This window comes from Myxine glutinosa, chromosome 7 (assembly GCF_964187855.1).
Source record: "Myxine glutinosa chromosome 7, kmMyxGlut1.1, whole genome shotgun sequence".
Lineage (NCBI taxonomy): Eukaryota > Metazoa > Chordata > Myxini > Myxiniformes > Myxinidae > Myxine > Myxine glutinosa.
The window spans coordinates 122,934,706-122,951,567 of NC_136267.1; the positions used below are offsets into that span (position 1 = coordinate 122,934,706).

Here is a 16,862-nt window from a genome sequence, read left to right on the forward strand (position 1 = left end):
CATGTAATCCAATGCTACCTGTCACATTGTCGGGTTGTCGGCGACTAAACTGACACGCCTCACTGGCTTTGCTAGTGGGGAAGGTGACTGACAACCTGCTAGGACTAAAACAACACTTGACAAAGGGTGCATGAGCTCCATTTGGGAGCCAATGGCCATCCAGTATCGAGATGGTGTCATCTAAAAACACCCAATGGGTGTTCTCGGAAAAGTTATTTTTCCACCTGGCCTAGTTACCCCCTCTTGCACAGTGGTCTTGTGAAGAGGTTTCCTTGTTTCAGGACTTCATGAGGGTTTTGACAGTTTATCCTCTTCTTTTTCTCCATCGCCCTACACATTTAGTGGCTCTCAGCCTTGTTTAGGGCGAATTTCAATAAAATAAAAATTAATGTGGTCTCCTCTGCCACAGTAACACTTTTATATTTATTTAAATGTCTTATGGGGGAGCTTTTATGTATAATGACAAAGACATCAGTGGATATCCGTGTACTTTAACGTAAATCACAAGGACGTTGGTAGACAATGGATTAATACATGTAGTGTATGTGATTGGAAAGTTGTTTCCCAACATCAAGAGTGTTGGTTTCATATTGGTACGTGTAAAAGGCCAGCCCGCACTACTACAACATGCTCTATAAACCTTTTTCCATCCAGTAAAGGCACTTTTTCTTGGTTGTGGTATAACTCATGTCATTTCATTTGTTAATGTTGATGAAAAATGCCCAAGTTGAAATTCCTGACCTATAATTATCCTCTTACTGAGTCTGTAATCTATACCGACTGCTAATAATTTATTTACTCATCTTAATCACTTTTCTCACATATGTTCTTTGTGCTTGTTGCTAATAACCTTCTTGCCTATCCATGCTGGCTTCTTTCTATTCCTATCTTTGCTTTTTACCACAATAAATTGCTTCTGTATGATATCCATATAAATCTGTAGCACAAGGCAAATGGACATGATTGTGAAGCTGCCATGATGCATGAAAAATCGTTTATTTTCTCAGTGGGTGGAATCCATGAATTTGTCTGTTTTTTTTTTTTCTTGTTTCTGCAGATTTTAACCTGTAAAGGCAAGCATACGAGAAGGATGCCCTTTTCTTTGTTTTCTTCAAAGCACGGCTTATTCTATAATACCTAGTCTGCCTGTGAAGTTAACTGGTCAATAGTTTCACTTCTTCGGGAAGTTTGTTATTGTTGTTCGATGGTTGTTGTTTAACTTCATACCTTAGATAACTGGCAAACAGACCAGAGCGGCAGCATTTTGTGTCAGACCAGAGCAGCACCATCCCATGGTGTTGAGCCTTCTTATTTAAACCCCTGGCACCTGACACTGAGGTGTAACCTGACAACCACAATAATCTTTTCTGTCTGTGTGACTCCAGGCATTGAAGGATTTTTTCTTTTATTTTTGCCCCTGTTAAATGGAGCTTTTACCAGCTCTCCTTGGTGCCAGACTCTATCAAATGCTGCCTTTTGATGTCAAAAGCAGCAAATCTCTCCTCTGGAACTTAGCTCTTGTGTCCATGCTGGGATAAGGGCTGAGTATATCTGGAGCAAAACAATTCTGATGGAATCTGAGCTTAGCATCGATTTGCCTTCAGATGCTTGATGATGCTGCTGATGACACCTTCTATTCTTTTGCTTGATGGGAAGATGTTTATAGGTTGAAAATAGTTCAGATGTGCTTTCTGCTGTTTCTTGTATATCGGACGTACTTGAACAGTTTTGATGCGTCCATTTTCAGATTTTCACATGTGATGCACCTATTAATCTCCAGCCTTATTTTGCCGCTATAACGTTGTCTTTTTTTACCCTGGTGTTGGGCTAGCGGCTAGGGTGCCGGCTTAGGATCCTAGGATCCTGGGTTCGAATCCCGGTCGATCGCTGAATTAACGCCAGGGGGGTTGACTCAGCCTGTCATCCTTCCGAGGTCGGCTAATTGAGTACCAGTTCACTGGTAATTCCCTGTTTGTCGTTAAAGGCGGCAAAAAGGGTTGGTGTCAGGAAGGGCATCCGGCCGTAAAACATTGCTTCAAAAAGGGGACCAAAAAACAACAACAACCACGGTTCCCGAAAAAGACCAACCCCCGCTTTGCGGGGAAAAATGGCCTCTAAAGGTGGTTATTATTATTATAAATATTATAACGTTGTTTTTTTAAAGTTGCAATGAAAGGTTTTAATTTAGCAAATAAATATCTGACAACATAACAATCTTAATTCTTCTATTGAAATAATTGTTATTCAGGACAAATAATATACTGTTACGGAACCCAACGTCGGCCTCTGTTCCCCTTATCGAGGGGGGATTAATCCCCTCGCTTATGACTGACCGACGTGGTCCCGGGGGTATGACGTCACGCCCGGTCGGCGCTGGGTAGGGTATTAGGCCCAACCGTCCTATGACCTAAATACCAGCGCCTCCCGGTACGCAAGGAAATACTCCCCGCTCACGACCGCAGCGTAATGGATGATTTGCGCCGAGCGAAGCGAACTGCGGCGTGAGCCGTTTACCAAGATTAGACCCGATTTATATTCGTTGGCCGAATCGCGCCACGTACCCTCAATATGGAAACCCTCAATATACCCTCAATATGGAAACCTCTAAAGCGACCGAACGAGCATTAAGAAGAAGAAGACAAAGTAGGGAATAACAGGATTTATTACTATTTACACACAACTAAGCAGAAATGAAAGGAAATGCGATTTACAAGGCAATGGAAGGAGCAGGAGACATAGTGCAATGATTAACTTAACTATACAGTCTTACTTATAAACCCCAAGACAACTGAAAGACAGACGAACAATCAGACTTACACGAATGGGGAATTGCAGAGTGGATTGGCTGGAGGGAGAGGAAGGTTCAGCTCGGACCGAAGCACGGTCGGGCCGGGAGGGAGCAGCCGCCGGCCTCTTGATCGGTCTTGCACGGCGCGTTCCTTTGCGGCCAAGGTCGATACTGCCGTTGAACCCGAAGCTGCTGTGCGCTGAAGCTGCTGCGTGCCGCTGCGTCGCGTGCTCTTTCGGGGATTCCTCCGCCTCATGCGCCGCGTGCTCTCCACCGGTTCATCTGCCTTCTCTCTCTCGTATCTCATCTCCTCTCATCTCTTCTCTAGTGGGGGCATCCCGCCGCGGGTTATATTGACCACACCCCCGAACCTTCGCGAACCTCCCCGAGCGTTCTCTTTCCGCCCTCTCAAGCCAAACCCCCGAGCCCTGGTTGGTCGCTCGGGCTCTCCTGGCTCCACCCTTCGATGACGAGGTGGAGACACGCATTTCTTCTCCGAGATTACCTCGTGGCCAATGGAGGCAAGTGCAGCAAACCCAGCAAACCTGGCACTTTGAAGATGCCATGGGGGCGTCGGAGGGAGCCTATCTTATTTAATTGACGCAACGCAATGAATTAATGGACCACAGAGCCTTATGCTGACATTTACTAAGGACATAACTAATGAGGGAAATCTATGATTTGCTACGTGTGTGCGATGGCCTAACTACGGACGACCTTTGATCTTTATACTACAGAGGGTGATATTTACAACACGTTTGACATCAAATTACACACACAATTCCCAAATCCCCAACAATACGTTCAATGTTGCATTAGACATCCCACAACAACAACGACAACATGCATTTTAAGGCCATTTTCCCTGCTAGAGTGGGGGTTAGCCTTGCGGTCCCCATGACAATCTTCTCCATTTTGCCCTATTTTCTGCATCTCTCCTTGTTAACCCCCTTGCCCGCATTTCTTCTTCCACCATCTTTAGCCAAGTCTTTCTTGGTCTTCCCCGTCCTCTACTTCCTTCTACATTCATTTCCGTCACTCTTCTCAACCAGTCACTTTCATCCTTCCTCAACATATGACCAAACCCTCTCAACCTGTTCCTCTTCACAACATCAATCACAGGCTCTATTCCAATCATTTTTCGCAAATCATAATTTGTCTTTCTCTCTCTCAACGATACTCCGCACATCCATCGAACCATTCGCATTTCCACCCTTTCCAACCTTCGCTGCTGCTCTACGTTCATTACCCATGTCTCGCTCCCATAAATCATAACACTTGTCACACATGCAGCATACACCTTTCCCATCAGCTTCAACGACACTCCCCTCCTCATCAGCACGCCACTCAGTTCCCGAAACTTCTTCCATGCACATCTCGCTCTTGCAACCGTTGCCGAGTCTGATCCACCTTCTCCATTCAGCATGTGTCCGAGGTAGCAAAATGTTTTCACACCTTCCAGCCTCACGCCGTCTCCAAGATCGAACTCAACATTTCCTCCATCTGCAGCTCCCTCTGTGCACACCTTTCATTTGAATGGAGCTGCCACACTGGTTAATGACCCTCTCAGACCACTACATTTTTGATGAACCCACTCAGCGCACATTGTACATTGAATGGAGTTCACTCCGACACCCTTCCTGCACACAGCACAGGGCCACTTCCCAGTTCTTTCCACCTCACCACATGCTTTACCACTTGCCATCACCTTCGTCTTTCCGATATTCACCTTCAGACCTTTTGTCTCCATACATTCCTTCCACGTGTTCATCTTTTCCTTCAGTCCATCCATACTTTCTGCAATCAACACCAGATCATCTGCATACAACAACTCTCACAGTAAACCCTCCTTTACGTTCTGAGCCAGCACCTCCATCACAGCTACAAATAGTAGTGGACTTAGTACCGACCCCTGATGCACTCCCACCTTCACCTCAAACTCACCACTGTTCCCGTCCTTTGTCCTTACAGCTGTGCGCGCTCTGTTGTACATTGCCATCACTACTCTGATCAACCATTCCTCCACTCCTAACTTCCTCATTGCCCATGTCAATACTTTGCGTAGAACCCTATCGAATGCTTTCTCCAGATCAACAAACCCAAGAAACAACTTCTTCCTCTTCTCCATGTACTTCTCCTGCAACTGCCTCACAATAAAAAGCGCGTCTGTCGTTCCTCTTCCTGGCATAAATCCAAACTGCATTTCGTCGATCTTCACTTTCTTCCTTATCCTCCTCTCCAAAACCCTTTCCAATACCTTCATTCCATGCTCCAATAACTTTATCACTCGGTACGAGCCACACTCCAGAGGGTCACCTTTCCCCTTGTATAGAGGGATGAGGGTACTCAGTTCCCAATCCACTGGAATGCGGCCTTCTTTCACCGCCAGATTACAGATCTCTGTCATTCTCTTCACACCCCAACTTCCTGCTGCCTTCAACATATCTCCCACAATTCCCGTCGGCCCTCCCGCATTTCTACTCTTCATTGCTTTTATCGCTTCCTCAACTTCCTTCTCAGTTATCTTCTCTGCCGGTCCTAAAACTGGGTTACTCTCTATGTTGCCATCCCATTCATTCTCTGTATTCAACAGCATTTCCATATATCTTTTCCATCTTCCTTTAATTCCATCTGGGTCGACAACGATTTGTCCCACTTCATCCTTCAAGCAACTCACCCCCATCACATCACACCTCTCTTTCGCTATCTGCTTTGCAATCCTGAATACTGCTCTCTGACCCTCTGCCGAATCCAAGCGTTCTCCGAACATTTTCCTACATGCCTCCTGCGCCTTTGCTACCTCTTTCTTTGCAGCCTTATTGGCTGCCTTATAACTTTCATGCTCTGCTGTTTCTGCTCCCGTACCCTTCGCCTTCTGCCACTCCTTGAACTTCTTCCTCTTCTCGTCAATCCTCTTTCCAACTTCATCATCCCACCACCATGTTTCCGAGTGCCTCGGTGGTCCTTTTGTCCATCCACCTACCTCACCAACGGCTCCCAACAGACTAGCTTTCATTGACATCCAACCACTTTCAAGCTCAACCACATCATCCTCTACCCTACTCAGCCTCTCTTTTAATGCCTCCCTTACTGTCACCTCTTTCAACCTCCACACCTTCATTCTCGGTTGGTACTTCACCCGCCGAGCTCTCCTCGCACCTTTCACCCTTATGTCGCAGACAACCAAGTGGTGCTGTGAAACAGCCTCCTCCCCCGGGATCACCTTTCTGTCCCGGAGGTGCCCTCTATCTCGCCTATGCACCATCAGGTAGTCAACGGTTGTCGTCGACCCACCTGACGTGTATGCAACAGGCTTATTATCCTCTTTCTGGAACTGAGTATTACAAATCAACAAATCAGCTCCATCAGCAAACTCCAAAATCCTTTCACCTTCTCCATTTCTCACACCATATCCGTAACCCCCATGAACTCCCTCAAAACCATCCATACTCCTTCCCACATGTCCATTTCGGTCTCCTCCTACCACAACAACTTCCTCATCTTTCACGTTTTCCATCAGCTTCTCTATCGCACACCAGAACTTGTCCTTCTCTTCATCGCTCCGACCAACCTGCGGAGCATATCCTGAGATGACGTTCACCAAGAGCTTTCCAATCATCATTTTCACCATCATCAACCTATCACTCAATCTAGTCACACTCACCACACTGTCTACAAACTCCTCAGAAAACAGGACACCAACACCATTCACGCCCTCCAGGCACCCTTGCCACACAAACTTTGTATTTTTGTCCCTGCCTACCCTTCACCATTCTCACACCACTTCCCTTCCATCTCGTCTCTTGCACACAACATATGTACACATTGCTTGCTTCTTCTGACCAATACTTCCACCACTTCTCCTGATCTCCCTGTCATTGTCCCTACATTCCATGTCCCAAACCTCAGAAACCGATCTCCACTTCGGGCTGACCCTGCCCATATGTAGTTGTAATTGTCATGGTTCTCTTTTTTGAGGCAATGTTTTTTTTTTTATGGCCGGATGCCCTTCCTGACGCCAACCCTCTTAGTCGTCTCTTACGACACGCAGGGATACGTTGTACCTATTCTAATCCAGGGTACACACTGGGAAACGTTTAAAACAATGGAAATTATTGGGGTTCTGGGGGGAGGGGGAGGGCATCACGGCTGCGGGGGCCCCTTCAGCACCACGCCATGCTTCCCCGGTCAGCACCACGGCGGCCCGGTCAGCACCACACCGAGGTGGGATTGAGAGGCTGGGGTATTAAATCAAGCCTCTCAAAATATCAGCACCACACACCAAGTCGGCCCGGTCGGCCCAGAGCCTGGCGCGAAGTCCAAAGACATCAGCACGTCATCCGAAAACAGCTTCGGTTGGTGCGAACCACTCGGTCAATGGCGCGAACCAGGTCCTGACACGCCCTTGCTTGCTTGGCCCCGATGAAGGCCTCGCTGGGTATTCTCCAAACAGGGGCAGAATCGCCCAAGCCACGCTGGATTTCGGCGGCGGAAAGCAGCCACGAAGCGACGATATTCGGTCGGGCTGTAATGCGAACACCATGGCGGCCCGGTCAGCACCACACCCTTGGAAAGGACTTCGATGCTGTGCAGAGATCGAAGGAAGCCTCCTTGTTCAACAATCGAGGGTGCAAATTGACTCCATCATCTATTCTCTATAGATGAATGGCTCTATTCTCATCATCTTTCGCAAATCATCATTTGTCTTCCTCTCTCTCAACGATACTCCGCACATCCGTCGAACCATTCGCATTTCCACCCTTTCCAACCTTCGTTGCTGCTCTACGTTCATTACCCATGTCTCGCTCCCATAAATCATAACACTTCTCACACATGCAGCATACACCTTTCCCTTCAGCTTCAACGACACTCCCCTCCTCATCAGCACGCCACTCAGTTCCCGAAACTTCTTCCATGCACATCTCGCTCTTGCAACCGTTGCCGAGTCTGATCCACCTTCTCCATTCAGCATGTCTCCGAGGTAGCAAAATTAGATTAGACATCCCACAATGCACTGCATTTTTAAGATTGTGGCACCCAGTAACGAAGGTTTTTCTTGTGTCAGTGTGAGAGCTGTGGAGAAATAGAGCTTTCATTTTTAGTGGATAATATGCACCCCAAAGTTTGATCAAGTATTTCTGGGGGAAAAAAGTGCAGCTTATACACAAGTAATTACAGTATTGCATCTACATATGGAAATTGTGGATGCATTTTTTTCTTTCTAATGTGCATGAATGTAAAGTATGGTTTTCTTTGGCAACCTATTTATTTCAAAATAGCAAAGTTTGTAAGAAAAGGCACACATGATGGTGGCAAACAGAGGTAGTAGAAATTAATACATTTAATGGACAAAGCCCCTCATTAAACAAATATCTAAAGATGAGGAAGGTCTACAATGAAAAATGGTAACTAATTCACGTTCTTGTCTGCTGCATGTCCAGGAAGTCGAGTCACAGCTACCTTCTCCTTTCTGTGGTATTCTACCTTCCTACACGGGCCGATCGGCACTCCCCATTGATATTTCTCCCTTGCTGCAGGTAGGTATCTGCATGTGCCACTTGTTCCTGCAACAAAAGGTGCTACCTACACGTTGTGCGAGTTCCTGTGTCAGCACCACTTACAGCAGGGTTCAGTGTGGTAGTGAAGTTAATTTAGGGAATTTTCCATCTGAAGGTAGCACTTTACAAGGATACTTTGGACATTGTTGAAAACCATCAAAAGGTTCCTTTTCAGACATTGTTTCCTCCTGCAACTAATAACTGACATGCGAGTCAGAGATATCACCAACATGGCATTCATTGTTGGAGTCATGATATGTTTTATCGTATTTGTAGGAAACCATGTTTGATAGTTTTTAATGTACAAGTCGTTTGACAGTACAAGGAAAAGTTGCCAACATTGATAGTTCGATACTAGAAGTCTAAAATCGCTGATCTCTTTTACACACACTGATCCTTTCCCATTTTTCCCTTCTGGTCATTGTTACTTGTTTTTGTGTTAGTCTGAGAATCAAGTTTAAAAAGGACCACTAAAAATCAATTTTGTTGCACCCATCCCCTCCACAACATTACTTGTATGGTACCTTTGAAAAGAGAAAAGCTTCATTAGTATCATGAGCTAGGGTGTCACTTTCTACGCACACTTTCGAGCGAGTTATGTGTGGTTTTGTGAGGTGCCCCGCTGCTTGCAAAAAAACGGACATATTGTAGTTTTCATATCACGATAGCCTAGTGTGGGCTTAACGGCTAAGGTGGCTGTCTTTTTTTTGTGTGTGTGTGTATACAAGATCGAGACTCGTGTAAGACTACATTAATGACAAAAAAAACAAACGGACACATCAGACAAAATAAAGGGAGCGGGAGACAAGATGGGGAGAGAGGGGGAAGCACACAAGTACAACATTTGTGAGCAGGCACATCAGGAGATCTGTGGGAGGGAGAGGGCTTTGGGGGGAGGAGGCGTGGGAAAGGGGGGGAGGGGAGTGGTGGGTGGGAGAGGTATAAAACACATGGACACAGCTCGGACTTCCAGGAAAGAAGTCGGTATTTCATAAAAGTGGATCTGGGGTGAATTAACAGCGGTAGAACAGATCAAGGTTTTGGATGGGGGGAGATAAGAGATGGTGGTGAACAGCTGTTTTAAAAACCTGGAGGGATGAGTGGGATTGAAGAGAGTGAGGGAGTTTGTTTCAGAGGCGGGAGAAAAGAGCAATGAAAGAGTGAAGGTGAGCAGGGAGTCTTGATTTTGGCAGTTTCACCAGAAGAGGGTTGCAGGCAGATCTTGTGCGACCTGTATGAGTATTTGGGGGACATAGCACAGCCAGGGTTTTTTTTTTTTTTTTTTGTATACAAGATCGAGGCTCGTGAAAGAGCGAACATTAATCACACAGAAAGACAAACAGACACACAAAACAAATAACATCGGGAGCGGTAGACAAGATGGGGAGAGAGGGGGAAGGACACAAACACAACATTTGAGAGCAGGGACCGAGAGACATGGAGACATCGAGAGAACTGTGGGAGGGAGAGGGCTTTGGGGGGAAGGCATGGGAAGGGGGGGGGGGGGTGGGAGAGGTATAAAACATATGGACACTGCCAAGACTTCCAGGAAAGAAGTTGGAATTTCAAACAAGGTGGATCTGGGGTGAATTAGTGGGGGTAGAAAAGATCAAGGTTTTGGATGGGGGAAGATAAGAGATGGTGGTGAACAGCTGTTTTGAAGACCTGGAGGGAGGAGTGTGATTGAAGTGAGTGTGGGAGTTTGTTCCAGAGGCGGGAGAAAAGAGGAATGAAAGAGTGAAAGTGAGCAGAGAGCCGAGATTTCGGCAGTTTAACCATCAGAGGGTGGCTGGCAGATCTTGTGCGACCTGTAGGAATATTTGGGGGACAGAGCACAGAGAGAGCTGGGGGAGCAAGGCCGGAGAGGAGTCGGTAGAAGACAGAAAGACCACCTACCTGCCTGCGGTGAGTGAGTGAAAGGCCCTCAGAGATAGCTTCATCGCGGGAGATTCCAATGATTCTGAAAGCTTTGGATTCAACAGCGTGAAGCCGAGCCAGGTGTGAGGCAGGAGCACCAGCCCATAGGGGAGAACAGTATTCCATTGAGCTGCGGATGAAAGCCTTGTATGTGGTGAGGAGCTCAGGTGTGCCTAGGAAGGACTTCGCACGACGGAGGATGCCCAGTCGGCGACTGGCTTTGGAGGCCAGCTTGGAAATGTGGTTTTCCCAAGAAAGATCATGGCAGATGGTGAGACCCAAAAGCTTGAGCGACAGAACTTCTTGGAGAGGATTGTTGAGAAAGTAGATGGGAGGGTTGTCCAGTCGATCTTTTCGGAGAGACATAGTAAGAGTGTGAGATTTGTCAGGATTGAAAGACATGTTCCACATGTTTGACCAGTCTGTGATTTTGTCCAGGTCTTCAGAGAGTGAAGACGCTGCAGACTGCCGATCTGAGGGAAGAGGAATGGAGCGGCAGAGAGTGGAGTCATCAGCAAAGAGATACAGAGAATTTTCCAGAGAGTCGGAGAGATCATTGATAAAGACCAGAAAAAGCACAGGGCCCAGCACACTGCCTTGGGGAACTCCAGCCTGAACGGGAAGGGGAGATGAGAGAAATCCATTCAGGGCCACACGTTGACTACGACCAGAGAGGAAGTCCGCAAGCCATGCATGGAGATTTCCATGGATACCATAGGAGGAGAGTTTGGTGAGCAGAGCTGGATGCCAGACCGTATCGAAGGCACGTGATATGTCAAGGGAGACAGCTCTGATTTCCTGTTTGGCATTGAGGACCTCCATCCATTGCTGAGACAGCAGAAGCAGCATGTCCAGAGTAGAGTGACCTGGTCTGAAACCAAATTGATGATCAGAGATCAAGCCATTGGAGAAGAGGAAAGATTTCATATCCAAAGCAATGATGGATTCCATGACTTTACTGATAATTGGGAGCAGGCTGATTGAAGCTGGGGGGGGGGGGGGGGGGGGTTGTAGGGGGCTGGGCCAGAGAGGAGTCGGTAGAATACAGAAAGACTACCAACCTGCCTGCGGTGAGTGAATGAAAGGCCCTCAGAGTTAGCTTCATCGAGGGAGATTCCAATGATTCTGAAAGTTTTGGTTTCAACAGCGTGAAGATGAGCTAGGTGTGACGCAGGAGCACCAGCCCACAGGGGAGAGCAGTATTCCATTGAGCTGCGGATGAAAGCCGTGTATGTGGTGAGGAGCTCAGGTGTGCCAAGGAAGGACTTCGCACGAGGGAGAATGCCCAGTCGGCGACTGGCTTTGGAGGCCAGCTTGGAAATGTGTTTTCCCAGGAAAGATCATGGCAGATTGTGAGACTCAAGAGCTTGAGTGACAGAACTTCTTTGAGAGGATTGTTGAGAAAGTAGATGGGAAGGTTGTCCAGACGGTCTTTTCGAAGAGACATAGTGAGAGTGTGAGATTTGTCAGGATTGAAAGACATGTTCTACTTGTTTGACCAGTCTGTTATTTTGTCCAGGTCGACAGAGAGTGAGGAGGCTGCAGACTGCTGATCTGAGGGATGAGGAATGGAGCGGCAGAGAGTGGAGTCATCAGAAAAGAGATAGAGAGGACTTTCCCGAGAGTCGGAGAGATCATCGATGAAGACCAGAACAAGCACAGGGCCCAGAACACTGCCTTGGGGAACTCCAGCCAGAACAGGAAGGGGAGATGAGGGAAATCCATTCAGGGCCACACGTTGACTATGACCAGAGAGGAGGTCCGCAAGCCCTGCGTGGAGATTTCCATGGATACCATAGGAGGAGCGTTTGGTGAGCAGAGTGGGGTGCCAGACCGTATCGAAGGCATGTGATATGTCAAGGGAGACGGGTCTAATTTCCTCTTTGACATTGAGGACCTCCATCCATTGTTGTGAGACGGCAGAAGCAGCATGTCCAGAGTAGAGTGACCTGGTCTGAATCCAAATTGATGATCAGAGATCAAGCCATTGGAGAAGAGGAAGGATTTGATATCCGAAGCAATGATGGATTCCATGACTTTGCTGATAATTGGGAGGAGGCTGATTGGTCTGTTGTTGCAAGGATCTGTTTTTGCACATTTTTTGTGGACAGCGGTAATGTTGGCTGCTTTCCAAGCTGAAGGCAGATGACCTTGAGCAAAAGAGAGGGTGAAGAGGACAGAGAGAGGGTGTGAAAGAGTGGCAGAGCAGGATTTTAGGACCCTTGGGCTGATGCCGTCTGGTCCAGTTGCAGTATCAGAGTCGAGGATTGACAGAAACTTCTCCACCTGTTAGGAGAGAAGGACACAGAGTCCAGGAGCAGTTGGGTACGACTGGGTACGGTGGGTACAGAGAGAGGCAGGTTTGGGAAACAAGATTTTGAGGCAAACAGATTTGAGACATTCAGCTTTTTCACTTTGCAGGGAGGCTGATTGTAGCTGTGTAGCCGTTTGTGGTAAGGGAGGGGATGGAGGGGGAACAAACACCAGAAATAGATTTGACAAGACACCCACCAGAATTTGGAAGAGGAAGACAGGTTTGAGAGTAGAGAAATATTGTTTCCTTGCTCTCCTGAGGGTCGACACACCCTTACTTGTTCCAGGCTTTGTGAAAGTAAATGAGATTGCCTTCTGTTGGATTTGCCTTCCAGGAGGCGAAGGCAAGTTGTTTCAGGGCAACTGCCTCACTACAAGAATCCGTGTACCATGCACGGGAGGAAGGGTATGACAACTGAAGACGGGATGGGATAAATCTGTGCATGAGAGAGAGCAGTTTACTTTGGAAGAATTCCCAGGATGAGTTGATGTCAGAGGCAGTAGAGATGGCAGACCAGTCCAGATGATTGATGTCTGCTTGAAGACCGTGTCAGTTGGCCTGAGTGAAATGCCAGACTCGTCGACGTTGAGGAGGCTCTCTGAGAATGGCCAGAGAGATGTCCACTTTAACAAGCATATGGTCAGATGAACCGATTGGAGCAGAAGAAGAGCAGCAGACGTTTGCAGGGAAGTTTGTCATAACCAAGTCTAGAAGAGAAGATACTCCATTGGCTGAGATCCGGGTCAGGAAATTGACAGATTGTGTCAATCCCAGTGAGTCACAGAAGTCTTTGCTGATGTGCCATGGCTGGTGAGAGAGGAACCCACACCCAACCAGCTGGCATGATGACAGTTGAAATCACCACATATGAGGAAGAGAGAGTTGGTATGAGTCGATAGAAGTTGGTCCATGTTATCAGACAGCAAAATGTAAATGGAGTCATCACTGTTTGGTGGACGGTACAGAACACATATGAACAAAAGGTGGGAGCGAAGGGGAAGCCGTAGCCAGAGGTACTCCTGGGGGTGAGGTGGAGAGAGGGCAGTTCTGGGAGAGTGAGGAAGAGAGTTTTTGATAAAGATCGTGACCCCACCTCCAGGACGAAGCTCAGGTCTATCAGGCTTGAAACCTTCAAGTCGTGAGTATGAGCCTGTCTTCCGTTGAATTAACACCAGGTGGGTTAACTCAGCCTGTCATCCTTCCGAGGTTGGCAAAATGAGTACCAACTTACTGGTTATAGAGAGGCATTGCATCAGCAGCAGTGGCTCCCCCAGAAAATGATGCAACCAGCAGGCATAGGCTGCACATGAACCACCACCATATCAATATGACCAAACTTGTTGTAGACATATTGTCATACATATTGATATTCTGTTACAAAATTCCTTTTTCAGGTAATAGAAAATATTTGTGTGGTCGATGACGTTTTAAAAAATTATCTTTGAGAGTTTGATTTGGAAATCATTCATTAGATGTTGGAAGAGGTAAGTATATGGCAATAGATGATATCCCATAACTTAAATTACGGTCATATATCTTGAACCGACTTTGTTAATTACATGCAAAATAATACAAGAAAAGCATAATTATAATTGGGACAAAAAGCAGAGAAACAATACCAATATAGCCTAGTATGGTAATTAGACATTCTATGCCTTGTGTATTTATTTCTCTAAAACTGAGGAAGTAACCGGAGGAAGTAACCGCATTCACGGAAGTGACGTCTTGTTGGTCACCGAAAGGGAGCACATGCAATATCAGTGTTAGCCCCAGTCGCCATTTTTTCCCACTCAGGAAATGTGAATTTATTCCATTCAAAACTTTTGCCACACACATCTGCATTGGATTGATCGCATGACAATTCCGGTTGTTTTCACATTTATAATGCTAGAAGTGAGACGTTCGTAAAAAATGTTTGCTGTAAAAATATATGCGGGTGAGTAATTTTATTCAGTCATTTGAAATTCCATTATCACTTTGATAATATATTTCCAAAATAATCGAAATTTTCTTTATGAAACAAAAGTAAATCCACAAGCCTGTAATTTATATTCTTTACATCTGTGCTGTGATGTTTGTGATTCTCTTGGCCCCATCATTTTTGAAGACATTTACTCTAGTATTATGTATTGAGTAAAAAGATAAAGAACATGAAGATCGACATGTCCCCACAAAAACGCAATTATATCAGATACTGTTACAATGCACGTTACGAAAGGCAGTATTATTTTAATATGAGTACATGGTGATTGAATTCCTGGAAACTTTATTTTTAAGCTGTGAAGCCTCTTCAGTATTCGGCCTTCCATGCATCCATCCAGGCATCCTTCAAAAATGAAGAAGAACCCATCTAACCCACCATGTTTAATTCTAAAGGGTTCTAAAGGCTAATTCTAAAGGCTAATTATAATGGTTAATTCTAAAGGCTAATTATAAAGGTTAATTCTAAAGGCTAATTATAAAGGCTAATTATAAAGGTTAATTACAAAGGCTAATTCTAAAGGCTAATTCTAAAGGCTAATTCTAAAGGCTAATTCTAAAGCCTAATTCTAAAGGCTAATTCTAAAGGCTAATTCTAAAGGCTAATTCTAAAGGCTAATTCTAAAGGCTAATTCGAAAGGCTAATTCGAAAGGCTAATTATAAAGGCTAATTATAAAGGTTAATTCTAAAGGCTAATTACAAAGGCTAATTATAAAGGTTAATTCTAAAGGCTAATAATAAAGGTTAATTCTAAAGGCTAATTATAAAGGCTAATTCTAAAGGTTAATTATAAAGGCAAATTCTAAAGGTTAATTATAAAGGCTAATTATAAAGGTTAATTATAAAGGCGAATTCTAAAGGCTAATTCTAAAGGCTAATTTTAAAGGCTAATTCTAAAGGCCAATTATAAAGGCTAATTATAAAGGCTAATTATAAAGGCTAATTATAAAGGCTAATTATAAAGGCTAATTATAAAGGCTAATTATAAAGGCTAATTATAAAGGCTAATTCTAAAGGCTAATTATAAAGGTTAATTCTAAAGGCTAATTACAAAGGCTAATTATAAAGGTTAATTCTAAAGGCTAATTATAAAGGTTAATTATAAAGGCTAATTATAAAGGCTAATTATAAAGGTTAATTCTAAAGGCTAATTCTAAAGGCTAATTCTAAAGGCTAATTCTAAAGGCCAATTCTAAAGGTTAATTCTTTAGGCTAATTCTAAAGGCTAATTCTAAAGGCTAATTATAAAGGCTAATTCTAAAGGCTAATTATAAAGGCTAATTATAAAGGCTAATTATAAAGGTTAATTATAAAGGTTAATTCTAAAGGCTAATTCTAAAGGCTAATTCTAAAGGCTAATTCTAAAGGCTAATTATAAAGGTTAATTCTAAAGGCTAATTATAAAGGCTAATTATAAAGGTTAATTCTAAAGGCTAATTCTAAAGGCTAATTATAAAGGCTAATTATAAAGGTTAATTATAAAGGCTAATTCTAAAGGCTAATTATAAAGGCTAATTATAAAGGCTAATTCTAAAGGCTAATTATAAAGGTTAATTATAAAGGTTAATTCTAAAGGCTAATTCTAAAGGCTAATTTTAAAGGCTAATTATAAAGGCTAATTATAAAGGTTAATTATAAAGGTTAATTCTAAAGGCTAATTCTAAAGGCTAATTCTAAAGGTTAATTCTAAAGGTTAATTATAAAGGCTAATTATAAAGGTTAATTCTAAAGGCTAATTCTAAAGGCTAATTATAAAGGCTAATTATAAAGGCTAATTATAAAGGCTAATTATAAAGGCTAATTATAAAGGTTAATTCTAAAGGCTAATTATAAAGGCTAATTCTAAAGGCTAATTATAAAGGCTAATTCTAAAGGCTTATTATAAAGGCTAATTCTAAAGGTTAATTCTAAAGGCTAATTATAAAGGCTAATTATAAAGGCTAATTCTAAAGGCTAATTATAAAGGCTAATTCTAAAGGCTAATTCTAAAGGCTAATTCTAAAGGCTAATTCTAAAGGCTAATTATAAAGGCTAATTCTAAAGGCTAATTATAAAGGTTAATTCTAAAGGCTAATTCTAAAGGCTAATTCTAAAGGCTAATTATAAAGGCTAATTATAAAGGCTAATTATAAAGGTTAATTCTAAAGGCTAATTCTAAAGGCTAATTATAAAGGCTAATTATAAAGGCTAATTATAAAGGCTAATTATAAAGGCTAATTATAAAGGTTAATTATAAAGGTTAATTCTAAAGGCTAATTCTAAAGGTTAATTCTAAAGGCTAATTCTAAAGGCTAATTCTAAAGG

General features: G+C 44.0%; 1 protein-coding gene across 1 annotated transcript in view; it reads left to right on the forward strand.

The window, feature by feature from the left end:
• LOC137411570 (inositol 1,4,5-triphosphate receptor associated 2-like) overlaps positions 1–16,862 on the forward strand; it is a 169,520-nt gene that overhangs the window by 122,084 nt on the left and 30,574 nt on the right. The window contains exon 15 of the mRNA XM_078781155.1: positions 8,230–8,325. Within this exon, the coding sequence (XP_078637281.1) occupies positions 8,230–8,325 (96 nt within the window). The remainder of the gene's footprint in view (positions 1–8,229; positions 8,326–16,862) is intronic.